Genomic DNA, 14597 nt, shown 5'->3' with positions numbered 1-14597 from the left:
AAAGAAAGGAAAAAAAAAGAAAGATCTTTGTGATTTTTGACAGAGCAAACATACGTATTATCGAGATAATAGGAAAAATAAGTTCAACGATTAATTGTCATTTATTAAAATGATCGATTAAACAAAAGAAAGAAAAAAAAGAAAGATTTTTGTGATTTCTGAAAATGTAGATGAATTACGACAAACAAATATATGGACTATAAGCGTAAGCAGAGCAAACATACGTATTATCGAGATAATAGGAAAAATAAGCTCAACGATTAATTGTGATTTATTAAAATTATCGATAATTAGAAGCGTAATCTTTCTTATTCTTATTAATCGATGTCTAAAAGTTAATGTTTCATATCGACGTTTCTAATTGTAACGCGATTCGTTTATAATACGATTTTTTCATCGGCTAAATATCTATAAACGGCGATGTATGTAGGTCACTATAGCACGTAGATTCGCGTGATTCTCCCAAGAAACTTAATAAAATAGATTTTCGTCCGGTAGAATAAATATTCTCTTGTTCGTGAAGGACACTAACCCCACGCCTGCGCTCTATTAGGATCCAGAAAACTCATCTGTAGAAGCGAATTCGGTGGTCCAGTTGGCCGATCGGTTAGTCGCTTCGCGAATTCCGCGAGACCAGTTCCGATCGAGATTTCTATTTTTGTGGTATCTTGGCTGTCTCGGTCTCTCGTTTGAACCGAAAGCCTACGTGTATTTCGATCGTGGAAAAATCGGCCTACGCATTCGGTTTCTTAAATATCGAGAGTCGTCGACAATTTACGACCGAACAGAAATGTAACTACGAGTCCTTTGTAGCTCTGAACGCGTACTGTGCGGCGAATACTACCAGAGATAAATAAGAAGAGAACGCGACAATTTCTATTTCCGCGATATCTTCGTCGCCTGGCCGAAGAGCCGAACAACTTTCGTCGTGAAGAATCGAATCCGCTGAAAATCTGTTCGATTTTTGAGATAAAACGTTTTATACACAGCGTTGCTCGTTTCTTTCTTCCGCGAGTGCGACGAACGTCGTCGGTGTGAAATTTTGCGCGGAACGTCATCTCGGAAATTCCCTCGGAACTTTCCCTCCTTTGCTAAAAAAACGAAGATCCAAGATGCGCAACAGGTTCAAATACTCGCGTCGTACTTCTCTGGATTTCCCTGCGAAAGGCGACGAACGCGTCGCTAAAGGCGATCGTAGCCCGCGTGTTGTACATCGCGAGGGCGTGAAATCTCATTCATAGTTGGTCGCGCGTGCACGTTTCATGGAAATTGGATGGTTCGAACGCGTAAGATGAGAATAGAAGGCGGAAGAGGCAGATTGAAAACGAAATTTACCGGCAAAGCTGAAAGAGGCGGTCCGGCTGAACCGATCGAAATCTGCACGTGCTTCTGTTCGTCCGTAGTCGCATAAATGATTCGCATCAATGAACTCAGAACCGTCGGCGTCTACTTCTTACGAGGGTAAGCGCTTCTTCTATTGATCGTAGGTAAGAACCGGACGACGATAACGGAACTGTACACGAAACGGCTGACGAAAACGTGAATTCGCTTCTAGCATCTCGTGACGCTACGCTGCAGAGGAAGATTGGACGCGTTGTTCGTTCAAAACTAACTCGTCGACGTAACTCGTCGATGCACGGATTATCGTCAGTCGTCGATTTTTAGCCAGTTTATCGGCCTTTCGTCTCCTCTGTTCATCTTTCCGTCCACTATCGATGCAAATATATAATTATAAACTTTCATTTCCGATCTTTCTGCCGAGACATCGAGACGATGCCTATCTGTTCCTTGAAATTGCGATTATCGTTGCGTTGAAGTAAAAACAAGCGTCGACTTAGGCTGGCAAAGAAGTAGACGCGAACGTAGAGAAGAAAGGGAGAAGAAAAGGAAGCTCGTTACTTTAGTCTATGTTAATTGAAAATAAATACCAATCGTAATGCGACGTAAATTAGAAATAAGATTTGTACGTAGAACCGCAAAGATAAGATTTGTACCTGAACCGCGTTCGGCGTACGAGCAGAGAAGATAAAACGAAAGAAACATACGTGGAGATTGTCTGTGCTAATAATCGTCGAGCATTCGAACGATCGATTGTTTTTAACATCTCGACGGAGATTAGAACAGAGATTGGAAGAGATTTGCCGAACACAGCGCGGTGCGTTTTTAATACGAACGCGATACGCGCTTATCGGAGGGAGTCGATAAATCGAAATACAACTGCGTATTCGCGCATCCGTGTAACAATATTCGAAGTACGATCGAGATAACGACGATCTTCGAAACATCGGTTCGTATGCGAGCGAAATGCGCGAGACCGAAGTAACGCGGAATTTCGCGGTTTCTGTTTGGCGAACCGAGAGGAGAAACGCGATTCGACGAAGCGACTCGACGGAGAAAGTAGGATTTTCGCTCGATTAAATATATTTCCCTGGTACGAGTTGCTTTTGTAAAATACATTTGTTCGCCGGGACTTGGCGATCCCTCGAGAAACGCAAATTCGCCGGAAGATCGAGGCGAAGTTTGCTCCGCGGTTGAAAGAGCGTATCGTCACGAGCGGCGAAAATAGATTTCTCTCTCTTCCTCTTCGGACGCGTGGAAAAAAGACGTACCTTCGTTGCATTTTCTCAACGTGTAGGAAAGAAAACGAGCGAGACAGTCGTTGAACGGGGAGAAAGTAAATAAATGGTGAGCATAGGCGGCGGAGTGAACGAGCAGAGAGAAAAGGGAGGAAGATCGAAGGGAAACAAGCTTATTTACATAAAGAGCGTCGTTAATTTCGTTTAAGAACGTACGAGTGTTACCCACTGACGGAGACAGCGACACCGCGATCCTAGCTACTTGGGACGTTTAAGAAACGCTACGTTTTTAAAACCATCTTACGATTACCGATTTAAGAATTTACTCGATCGTACGTTTAACAGGGCAGCTTAATAATTTACGTTCGAAGCTGCCGTGCGTGTAACTACCGCTTTACTACCTTGATAATTTATACGATTGTTTGTTTAACTAATCGCGATACATTGGAAGCGATTTAACGTTATCCAGTCTTAGACGATATTTTTTGATAGAGCGCGCGTTTGCGCGTGTCTCGCGTAACTGGGCCAAATTATAGCATCAAAGCGGTGGAACACGTGCAGCGAGAGAGGAAGCCACGTATCACGTGATCCGTGTTTCCGATCCTCCGGCCGCTCGTGTTTCTAACATCGTATTTATCGAGATGTTTAATACTTTGTTTTTTAACGTAGCCCCGTAGATTTCGAAAGCGTCGGTAAATTAGGAAGTAATAGCCGAAAAGTAAGAAAACGTAACACGTAATGCTCGCGTGATACACGAAATAGTCTACGGTTGAACGTACTTCAAACGCAAATCTGTATACCGCTGCTTAATATAGACGTGTGTCAATTTATTAGATATGCGAATTAAGTGGGAGTGTCGTGAACAAATAGGCACGTTTCATACGCAAATAGCGTATGTACTGTATCGGATTCCATGTCGCGTACATACGAGCGTATCAGTGTTTCCTAACGTGCGACACGCGTGCGCCTAACAGCGCGCAATTTTCGCTGTTTCTGTGTACAGTCGCAAGACGATATCGCCTTTGTCGTCGATAGGCGCGAAACCGTGCTTTTTATTCTAAGACATTTTCACGTGACGCTTTCACGCGTTGTTAGCTCGTCGACTGTCTGAAAATTGCGTTGCTATCGATTTAAACGAAACTCGACGTTAAAACGAAATGCAACTTGAAATTCGGATAAAAAGTTTGATTAAATCGTTTTGAATTACGATCGTAATGGATCTTTTACATTTTTATTCTGTTATTGAAGTTTCTTTATTTCTTTTTTTTTTCATTTGAATTATACTTTCTTTTTCTAGGTCCGTTTATATAATAATTTTAGAACTTGATTGGCCCTGTTAACGAACGATCGAAAAATAGTTGGGAAACTCTGACGTGTATGTACATGCTTTTGCATTTGATCTCGTTTTCATTTGAATCATACTTTTTCCTGTTTATATTATAATTTTAGAACTTGATTGACTCTGTTAACGAACGATTGAAAAATAGTTTGGAAACTCTGACGTATATGTACATACTTTTGCATTTGATCTCGGTTTCATTTAAATTATACTTTTTCCTGTTCATATTATAATTTTAGAACTTGATTGACTCTATTAACGAACGATTGAAAAATAGTTTGGAAACTCTGACGTGTATGTACATGCTTTTGCATTTGATCAGGTTTTCATTTGAATCATACTTTTTCCTGTTTATATTACAATTTTAGAACTTGATTGACTCTGTTAATGAACAATTGAAAAATAGTTGGGAAACTCTGACGTATATGTACATACTTTTGCATTTAATCACGTTTTCATTTGAATCATATTTTTTCCTGTTTATATTACAATTTTAGAACTTGATTGACTCTGTTAATGAACAATTGAAAAATAGTTGGGAAACTCTGACGTATATGTACATACTTTTGCATTTAATCACGTTTTCATTTGAATCATACTTTTTCCTGTTTATATTATAATTTTAGAACTTGATTGACTCTGTTAACGAACGATTGAAAAATAATTGGGAAATTCTGACGTATATGTACATACTTTTGCATTTGATCTCGTTTTCATTTAAATTATACTTTTTCCTGTTTATATTATAATTTTAGAACTTGATTGACTCTGTTAACGAACGATTGAAAAATAGTTTGGAAACTCTGACGTGTATGTACATACCTGTGCATTTGATCTCGTCAGCATCGTGGGAGTGGCTTTCGCTAATTGCTATCGCTCATCGATCACTATCAGATACAGATACGTACTGGGTGAACTGTTTAAATATAAATACAAATCGGATACGAATTGATAGTTTGCCGCTCGATCGACGATTCTGAAACCCACAGATGTCCAAACTGACGTTGTTCTCTTCGATGCATAAACCTGATGTTATCAATACCGATACCTCGTACGAGATTTTCTTCTGTACCCTTCGATGTTGGTTTTTCTCGGTAAACCAACTCTTTCAATTCGCGTGACGGATAAAATGCCAGGACAGCGACGTTGGCGAAACGAACTGATCCCTTGGCGTTTCTTTATTTCGTATACTTTGTGTCCTGCCTAACGCTGCTTTCCCGTGTCTCGTTTTCCTTTTTTATTTAGTTCTTTATATTCACAATTTATCCAGTTTGGACATTTGGTAGAATTTTTTAACTGTTTGCTTATCATGTGGATGGCTATCCTCAGTGGGATACCGTGCAATACATTTACATCGACGCGGTAGCGAGACAGATCGTCTTGCTAATCCTACGTCTCAGATCCTTGTCGATGCCACGTGCTAATTTTTCATTAATCGCTCGTTCGCGATAAACGTGTCGTAACTTGTCCCTGTCCAATTCGTCTCGTCCAATTTCACCACAATTGTACACTCGCTATCGTATAGTCGTCGCCCCTCGTTGCGATACCCACGAAATTTCAACAATTCTTTAGATAAAACGTAGTACGATATATTTGTAAAAAAAAAAAAAGAAAAAAAAGAAAGAAATTCGTAAGCGATAAGAGTTGGAATACTTGAACGAGCCACGCTTACTTATTTCTAACGCGACGTATATTATAACGATCGTCGGAGTACAACTCAATTTTCCATTTCGCAACTACATCCGTAACATCGTTTTTCCAACTCGTTAAAAAAGGCTTGTTTTTGCCGGTCGTCGCCAACAGGCGACCAGTTTTTACGCTCCTGTACAAAACGACACCTGTCTACCATGCTGTCCGCAGATGGAGTACTGGATGGCGAGCAACGAGACCGGTCACAATGGCACAGAGGAGACAATCCAGGAGGTCCTCAGGGATCCAGGATCGGCGGTCCTCTTCGTGGGATATCCGCCATGGCTCTTGCACTTCGCCGCTGGATGTTGCATACTCTTCATGGTCATCGGTATCCCGGGAAATTTATTCACCATCGTCGCTCTTTTCCGCACCAAAAAGGTCAGCGCTCCAGCGATACGTCTTTTCCGCGTCTTCGTCGTCTTTCGTTCAAATTTTCTACACCTATCGCTATATCTCTTTTATTCGTTTCTTCTCTTCTTTTTCATTTTCTAACGCGCGCCAAGAAACTCGAAGCCTTTGTATTTCATAGCGCTCGAGTGACACGCGTTTCTATCCTCGACGAACGCGTCCCGTCTATTCTTTCTTCTCCTCTTTCGCGTTGCTTCTTTATTTCTTCGGACACGCTGAAATTATTCGAAGCTTCCGATCGACACGCGTTAGATTATCATCAGCCACAACACGTTTTCACAGAGGAATTTTATCTCTGTGCCGTAGTTTGTCCGCGAACACGTCGTTCGTAGGATTCAACGAAATCGGAAATTTCCTGCGTTACGACAACACGACACGTTGGCAAAAGCGGTGACACGTTTTCTAAGAGATTTATAAACGATATGCTTGCGCGTAAGTCAAGCAAACGGTGGATACGACGAGGCGAAAAAATGTCGTACGACGAATCTGTCACGTGGAATGAAATATACTCGGCGGCGTTGCGGTTACTTGAATTTCTAGTTACTCGTAGCACGCTAAGTGGTATTTGCTCGTACACCGACTAGGTCAATAAGTGGTTCACCTCGAATCTCGTTTCGAGACAATAGGAAAAAGTAAAAGTGACGTAAGGAATGGTTAAAAGCTGGCGTAGGTAAATTAGCATACGAGAGTGAAGCGAATCTTGGAACAAATCACCATGGAACTGTAATTACGAGAAAAGATTCATCGACGATTTATCGTTTTTATTCGCCTGTGTATTTTTCGCTTCGTCGTGCTAATGAACTGTTTAACCAGTTTTTTTTTTTTTTTTTTATTTAGTTGTTTACATTCACAATTTGTCCGATTTGGACATTTGGTAGAATTTTTTGGCTGTTTGATTATCACGGGGTGGCTACCATCTTCGTGTCTCAACCAGTGGCGAATAACAATGAAGGTTTCTTCGATTCGAAACGTTTCCCTTTAAAGTTACGCTATAATTCGCGAAGAATTCGGGAATACGCGTTCTTTTCTTTTAGGTTTCGCGATCCTTTCGTCGAAGCTCGCCAATTGTGAGAAAACTCGATAGGTCTGGCGAAACGCAACCAACGTTTATGCAACGAGATGTTTTTGGCAGCACCGAGACTTATCGAATTTATGGGCACTCGCTGGATTTACGTGTAATTTACGAACGCGCCAACATTTATCTGTTAAAAAAGTATATTTACCAAGTTGACGCGATCACCGAGATAACACGTTTCCACGCTATGATAACTTGCCGCTGCGTCGCTATAAACGTTGCTCTTCCTTCCGATTCGTTCGACTTGCAGCAAAAGTCTCAAAACTACGCACGTTTCTAGTTGCGTAACGACCAGCAAATACATTTTCCAATCTATTTTCTGGAAATATTATTAGCGGAATATCGCAGAACACGTTGTCGGTTTGCCTAAAAGCAACGAAGAGTGGCGGAGAGGCGAAAGAAGGAAGAACCATTTTCCGCAATGTCAAGCGAACAGAACGATAGAAAAATAGGAGTTTGTCAAAGAATTAATTAATCAAATGGAAGAATGTTTTTCATTTTCTGTGACATTTATTTCATCGTCGAATTAAACGACCGATATATCGAGAATTTCTTTGTAAATTTCTATGGGGTTGGCAACTAAGCGATCGCGGATTTTGTTATTAGCTGGTATTGACAAAATCCGCAAATCGCTTGGTTTCCGAGTCAAATGGTTCATTTTTATTCCGCTGTTCGTTATCCTCGTCGAATCGCGACAACGAGACATTTTCGTATCGTAGAGGATCGAAGACTCGTAGAAGACGATTTTCGAATCGACGATGCACACGCGGTTTGTGACTTTCGGTGTATCACGAAACTTTTGCCTTGATCCTGTACAAAGAAAAACCATTGCCTGTGATTCGGACTATTGCGAGTAAAACGAAGCAGCGGATGAATCGATGGAATTATCGATTTCACGAGAATTATCGTCACATTGTAAATTATTACCATTACCGTCGTTTACCATTAGTAAACATATTTTTAATAATAAGTTTATATGTTTATATTATACGATAATTGAAAATGATCGTGCGCGTACCTACTTACGATTTACAATATGTAATTGTATATCAATTGTATGTAATTGTAAATGTATACAATATGTATCGTATGTAACCACGATTATGCACAACTGAGTGTACGTACAGTCGCGTTATTTTCTACAATTGAATTTACGCTTGATATACAGGGTGGTTGGTAACTGGTGGTACAAGCGAAAAGGGGGTGATTCTACGCGAAAAAAGAAATCGAAAATATAGAATACAAATTTTTCGTTCGAGGCTTTGCTTTCGAGAAAATCGACTTTGAATTTTAGCTCGGTACGCGTGCACTTTATCGCGTCTCGTTATAACGGATCTCACTGTAGATCGTTGTCTCGATGGAAAAATTAAAAAAAAAAAATTTCCGCTTGTACCACCAGTTACCAACCACCCTGTATATTCGACGTTTCGAATTTAAATTAATCGAAGTTAAATCATCGAGTATCAGAATTAGTCTTTTCACGATTCGGTCTTTTCCTCGTTCGAGAAAGAAAATTAGTTTTCTATTAATTATTACTAATATAAATTGCTATATATTTTTTAATAATTTTGCAAAGAAGATGTTAATTCGGTGGAATCGTCGAAACCATATAGCATGAAAACACACGAGAAACATACAGGGTGGTTGGTAACTGGTGGTACAAGCGGAAAGGGGGTGATTGTACGCGAAAAAAGAAGTGGAAAATATAGAATACAAATTTTTCGTTCGAGGCTTCGTTTTCGAGAAAATCGACTTTGAATTTTCGGTCGGTACGCGTGCACTTTATCGCGTCATAACGGATCTCACTGTAGATCGTTGTCTCGATGGAAAAATGAAAAAAAAAGAAAAATTTGTATTCTATATTTTCGATTTCTTTTTTCGCGTAGAATCACCCCGTTTTTGCTTGTACCACCAGTTACCAACCACCCTGTATAATTAAATTAACATTTAATTTAATTACCATTGTTCGCAGTTAAGAAACGCCACCGCGATCTTCATAATGAACCTCTCACTTTCGGATCTGATGTTCTGTTGCTTCAACCTTCCTCTTGCTACGTCAACCTTCTGGCATAGTTCCTGGCGACACGGCCCGCTTCTATGTCAACTGTTTCCTTTATTAAGATACGGCTTGGTAGCAGTAAGCCTGTTTTCCATATTAGCGATCACGATCAATCGTTACGTTATGATAGGCCATCCTAGATTTTATCCCAGGTAAGTAAACCAAGTATTTTTCCCATGTTTTTCCTCGCCAGTTGCGTGTCGCTACCTTTTTCAGAAACTTTTTGAAAAAAGAGTACGCGTGACTGTTGTAACGTAGAATTAACACTAGATCTAGCACAGTAGCCAAATCGAATGGTTTTACAATTTTATTTTAAAATTGCCACTTCATGTTATATTTTTTTCCTCGATGGTGTAATGACTTCCGCAACGATGACTAAAAGAATAATATAATGAATTTTATTTTCCTTTTTATGTATTCAAACTGGAAATAATTTTGTATCGAGGCTACTTGTACCAATGCCAGTGAAAATCATTGGTACTCGTCAAAGCGTAAAAGGATCCTGCGATCTGTTTATCGAAACCCAATTAACCAGTTTCCTCGTTTCGTACAACTTGCCACGCGTTTTTCAAATTTTCACCGCGTATCGTTCGATACGATGATATCGGTTATCAGGAAAATTGCGGATCGATCGCCAGATCGCTAGATGCTAACGCTGGAACTAGCACAGCAATCAAATTGACAGATTTTACAATTTTATTTTAAAATTCCTACTTCATGTTATATTTTTTTCCGCGATGATGTAATGACTTCCGCAACGATGACTAAAAGAACAATATAATGAATTTTATTTTCCTTTTTATGTATTCAAACTGGAAATAATTTTGTATCGAGGCTACTTGTACCAATGCCAGTGAAAATCACTGGTACTCGTCAAAGCGTAAAAGGATCCTGCGATCTGTTTATCGAACCCCAATTAACCAGGTTCCTCGTTTCGTACAACTTGCCACGCGTTTTTCAAATTTTCACCGCGTATCGTTCGATACGATGATTTCGGTTATCAGGAAAATTGCGGATCGATCGCTAGATCGCTACATACTAATACTAGAAATACCACAGTAGTCGAAATGACCGGTTCTACAATTTTATAAACGTGTCAACCCTCGTTTAGGGATCCCGGATGGATTAATAATACCAAAAAAGTACTACGTAACGTGGAATTCTTTCTGTGAGAAAGTAATAAATCGATAAATATAAAAATATTCTATTATTACGTATTTTTTAAAGACCAGTCGTTTTCACTGGTTTTCGTAGAAATAGCTTCGTGTTAACTATCGCTAGTTCTAGTGTTAAGTCGCGACGAAACGGCTGTTTTCTTATTTTGTGATTTTATTACTGCAACTTATTGCGATTACTAAATTGCAATTTAAAGAGCAACTATTGCATTGTCCGAAAAGTGTCTTTCTTTTACAGACACGTGTTTTACAACGACGCATCTTTGTACAAACGTGAAACCTAATCTATCGATCGTTGTGATCTTTATTTTGATAGAACAAAATGCATCGTACGTAGTTCGATAAAATAATACAATACAAAAAACATTGTGCATCCATTATTTCCTTCGACCTAATATTAGGTCGTCCGAAAAGTTTCTTTCGTTTTAAAAGGAAACAATAGACGCACGATGTTTATTGTTTTATATTAGTTTATCGAATCATACACGAACGTAATAATAATAGAAATAGAACGAAATGGATCATACCTAATTCAACGAAACGATATAAAACAGAAATTGTCGTTCATCTATTATCACCTCATGAAACGAGAGAAACTTTTCGAACGACCTGATTACTTTACGCGTGACGAGTATACTCGTCGTAGCTCAAAATATCGCTGTTTCTCCATCACCAGTATACTCGTCCAAAACAGCAAACCGATTAACCATCGCAAATCATACGAACGCAAAAGGAAATTGCCTATGTGGACTTTGTAATTTTGCTACGACTTGGTCGTTCAACGTGATACGCTCGTAACGCGGTATAAATCAAGCCCATCCGGAATGAAAATGATTTACAGTAGACTAAACACGCGCGTTTCATCCTAATCGACCTGTGTGTACGTATCGGTACACGTATATTCGTCCGCACAAATATACTCGTCGGATCGTCAATTATTCTTCCGCCTTTGAATTATTTGCAAAATCGAATTATCATCCAGTTCAGTAAAACGCGGATAATTTTCTTTCACCATGCACGACGCTTCTGCAAATATTTGCAAATATTCTCAAGCCTCTTCTATCACTTGCCTTCAGGATATACAAATCGAGATACATAACACCGATGATTCTAAGTACGTGGACGATCGCATTCGGTGCCCTGGTCGTTACGTGGTTTGGAAACTGGGGTCGCTTTGGACTGGACGTGGCCATTGGTTCTTGTTCCATCCTGCCAGACGTAAATGGTCGAAGTCCGAAGGAGTTCCTGTTCGTCGTTGCCTTCTTGATTCCCTGTATCGCGATCGTCGTTTGCTACGCGAGGATCTTCTACATCGTTCGGAAAACCGCTTGCAAAAGTAGAAATCGCAACGTAAATGCTAGCACGGACGCTGTGGAAAGCAACCACGAGGTAAGCGTAGCGCGCAACGACGGGTGAACGTCGTAGGTGCTCGTCGATTTTAAAACCCTGTAAATCGTCTTGACTTTCGGCGTGTACGTTTTCTCGTAAACCATGGACTCGCGAAAACCTGCATGAACAGCAGGCGATTATTATTCTTTGCTTCGTTCGGTTGCAGAGACGATCCATATCACCGAGGATCCAAGAGGAAGAACTGTCGGTGGTGGGTTCGAGCTGCGCGGCGAGCGTACTCTGCGCCAACTTCTCCTCCAAATGCACCGTAGCTTCGCCGAACCGGCTCAACTGCTCCACCAGTACGCCTTCGAGATCGGCGATCGAAGAATCCTTGTCCGAGCAACTTTCATGGGAACAGAATTCGGCCGGGTCCGAGGAAGAGGACGACGAGGACGACGACGACGACGAGGAAGGCGAGAACGAAGAGGAGAGGACGCGGCAAAGGAGGAAGCGGAAACAAAGATGCAAGAGGAGGCAGAAAACGACGAGCCAGAAACTCGTCGACGACTGTGATAGAGCGAAGCCTAGCTTCGAAATAAAGATAGACGATATACCGTACGTGGACGATCTGGACGCGGCTGAGACTGTTCTCGCGAACGACCGAATTAAGATCAAAGAATCCGGCGAGAAAGCTTCCGCGAACGCTCGAAATAAATTGGAGAGAATGACCAGCAGAGCTTCGTTCGTGATCGAATCGGCTCTCTGGGTACAGAGATTCAACTGCAGAGCGTTTATGGACGGCGACCGGTTGGACAGCTCGAGATCGAACACGCCGGATCGATCGGCCAACAGCAGGAGGAGACCGACGATCGCTCGCAGAGAGTCGAGATTTACGGGCGTGCAAAAATTCCGCAATTCCGATGGCCCACCGAGGATGAGTAACAAGGACAAGAAACTGCTGAAGATGATCCTGGTGATATTTTCGTCGTTTCTCGTTTGTTACTTGCCGATCACTGTTACCAAGACTTTCAAGGATGCGATCGATTGGAGAGGCTTGAATATCGCCAGTTACATTCTCATCTACTTGACTACGTGTATCAATCCTGTGGTTTACGTGGTCATGAGCTCCGAGTATAGAAGCGCGTACAAAAATCTGTTGCTCTGCAGGAACGATTCCGGGGTGAAAAACGGAGCCAGGAGGTCGCCAGGATGAGCAAGAGGGTTCGCCAGTTTGCTCGTGGGCGTGTACGAGCTGGATTTTATGGCTCGTTTCAGAGACGAACTTGCATCGTCGATTGGCCGCGGATGTTCGTACGCTCGAATTACGCGAAATACGAACATACAGAGATAAACTTGCACAGAAATATAGGAAGCAAGACGTGCTTTAACGACGCGGTATTTGCTGTTTAGCCACTTGTAATTATGACATTTTTATAGTATGCGTGTACGACCAGCTAATGGATTATGTTGGCCAATTAACGTTAATTTATAACGCCACGTGCAGCATATTTCTTTCGGTTAAATTTATAATCGTCGTTTCCACTGTTATTGCGAGCTACGATTTTTCAAACAGATTTTTAACGAATTAAGAGGAGTTTATGTGGCTTGGAGAAACGTGTTCGATGATGAAAAGAACGTCCCTCTGAAATCGCGTTGTCGATCGCTTCGTAGTTATCGATACTGCTTGCACGAGCATACGTGTCTTTTCATAGCTTAATTACGGTTCGATGCGGCGATTAGAATTTCGTGATTGGAATTGACGTCGAAGAAAAAGGTAAATTTCAATCGCGGAAGAATGGTAAATCGATTCGTGTCCATTCGCTATAAAAATATACGCATTCGCGTAAATATCCGCGCTCTCACTATGGAAATGTAAACTGAAATAGACGAATGTTTACGCGTTGTATAATTCAGTACGTTTGTTATAAACGTTGCGTAAATATGGATTACGTCGATCGAAGATTAAAGTAGCATTTCGCTCATTGAGGAGACATTTACGAGCAAGCGGATAGAAGAAAAAAACTATCTCGTTTGCCTATTTTTATTAAAAGGATATTAAGAAAATTGTTGGTAATTGTAGTGGAATTTCATTAGCGGAAAATGTATGTCAATAATTAACGGAACGATAACGAATCGTTAATGACATTTCAATCTTTAAGCGTATTAGAATTAGATATTATGCTCAATAACTATGTTTTACAAGACAATACATCGTGATAACTTGGTGTCGTTTCTTTGTATTATAATTTAAAGTACACAACTCTACGATGTACAGAGTGTAGCAAATACCACAACGTTTGTTGCAACTATAATCATATTTATTTCTGAATCGTCAATTTTATTTTTTTATCGTGAAATGAACATCGTTACCAAAAGCAAAAGTGTATTTGTCCAAGGTATGACAAATTAGTTCCGAACGATGGTTCTCAAATTAGTTCACTGAACGATATTTAACGAATAACAAGTATTCGAAGATACCACGTTAGAAAATAACGATATTTAACGCTCGATCTATGCTTCGATTACATTTCAAAGTAACGTAACATTCAGAACTAGGCGAGAAGTTCAAAGGAAACACGGTACAAGTGCCGAGATCTTCGATTCGAGAAAATCGTGAATAAAATTAATCTCCAACCGAGGAGATCTCCGTGTGTCTCTCTAAACATCGAAACGCAAAGATTCGAGGATTTATGCTATGTCCTGCCTGCCGTTTGCAGAAAAATACGTCTGTACCGCTTTCGATCCATCCGACGATAGGAGAAACGCACGGGTTTAACAACGATGCATTCGTATATTACGTTCAATATCGCAATGTATGGAAATTTCGTTCGTGTTATAGACTGCGAGAGATCGTTAAAATAATCTTTAAGAATTAACGCATTAAGAGCTTAGGAAACTTAAACTAAATATAATCACGAATACGGTGAAACGCCGCAGGAAA

At 40.5% G+C, this 14597-nt stretch overlaps 2 protein-coding genes across 6 annotated transcripts in view; one reads left to right on the top strand and one right to left on the bottom strand.

The window, feature by feature from the left end:
• The window catches only part of moody (G-protein coupled receptor moody), a 27132-nt gene extending 21356 nt beyond the window's left edge, over positions 1–5776 (bottom strand). The window contains exon 1 of the mRNA XM_076618365.1: positions 4738–5776. The gene's annotated coding sequence lies outside the window, so the exon portion shown is untranslated. The remainder of the gene's footprint in view (positions 1–4737) is intronic.
• Positions 1–14597, top strand: part of LOC117158441 (G-protein coupled receptor moody) — a 24064-nt gene extending 9467 nt beyond the window's left edge. The window contains exons 1-5 of one of the 5 annotated variants that reach the window (XM_033337319.2): positions 598–1461; positions 5776–5985; positions 9063–9301; positions 11401–11713; positions 11880–14597. In XM_033337319.2, the coding sequence (XP_033193210.2) occupies positions 5776–5985; positions 9063–9301; positions 11401–11713; positions 11880–12869 (1752 nt within the window). In that variant the 5' untranslated portion in view covers positions 598–1461 and the 3' untranslated portion in view covers positions 12870–14597. Of the gene's footprint in view, positions 1–597; positions 1462–5775; positions 5986–6470; positions 6686–7052; positions 7191–9062; positions 9302–11400; positions 11714–11879 lie in introns of those variants that run through there. The other 4 variants (XM_033337321.2, XM_076618362.1, XM_076618364.1 and 1 more) reach the window with 4 other exon arrangements.

This window comes from Bombus vancouverensis, chromosome 5 (assembly GCF_051014615.1).
Source record: "Bombus vancouverensis nearcticus chromosome 5, iyBomVanc1_principal, whole genome shotgun sequence".
Taxonomy (NCBI): Eukaryota; Metazoa; Arthropoda; class Insecta; order Hymenoptera; family Apidae; genus Bombus; species Bombus vancouverensis.
The sequence above is the reverse complement of the archived record's forward strand: the minus strand, read 5'-3'. Positions and strand labels throughout refer to the sequence as shown.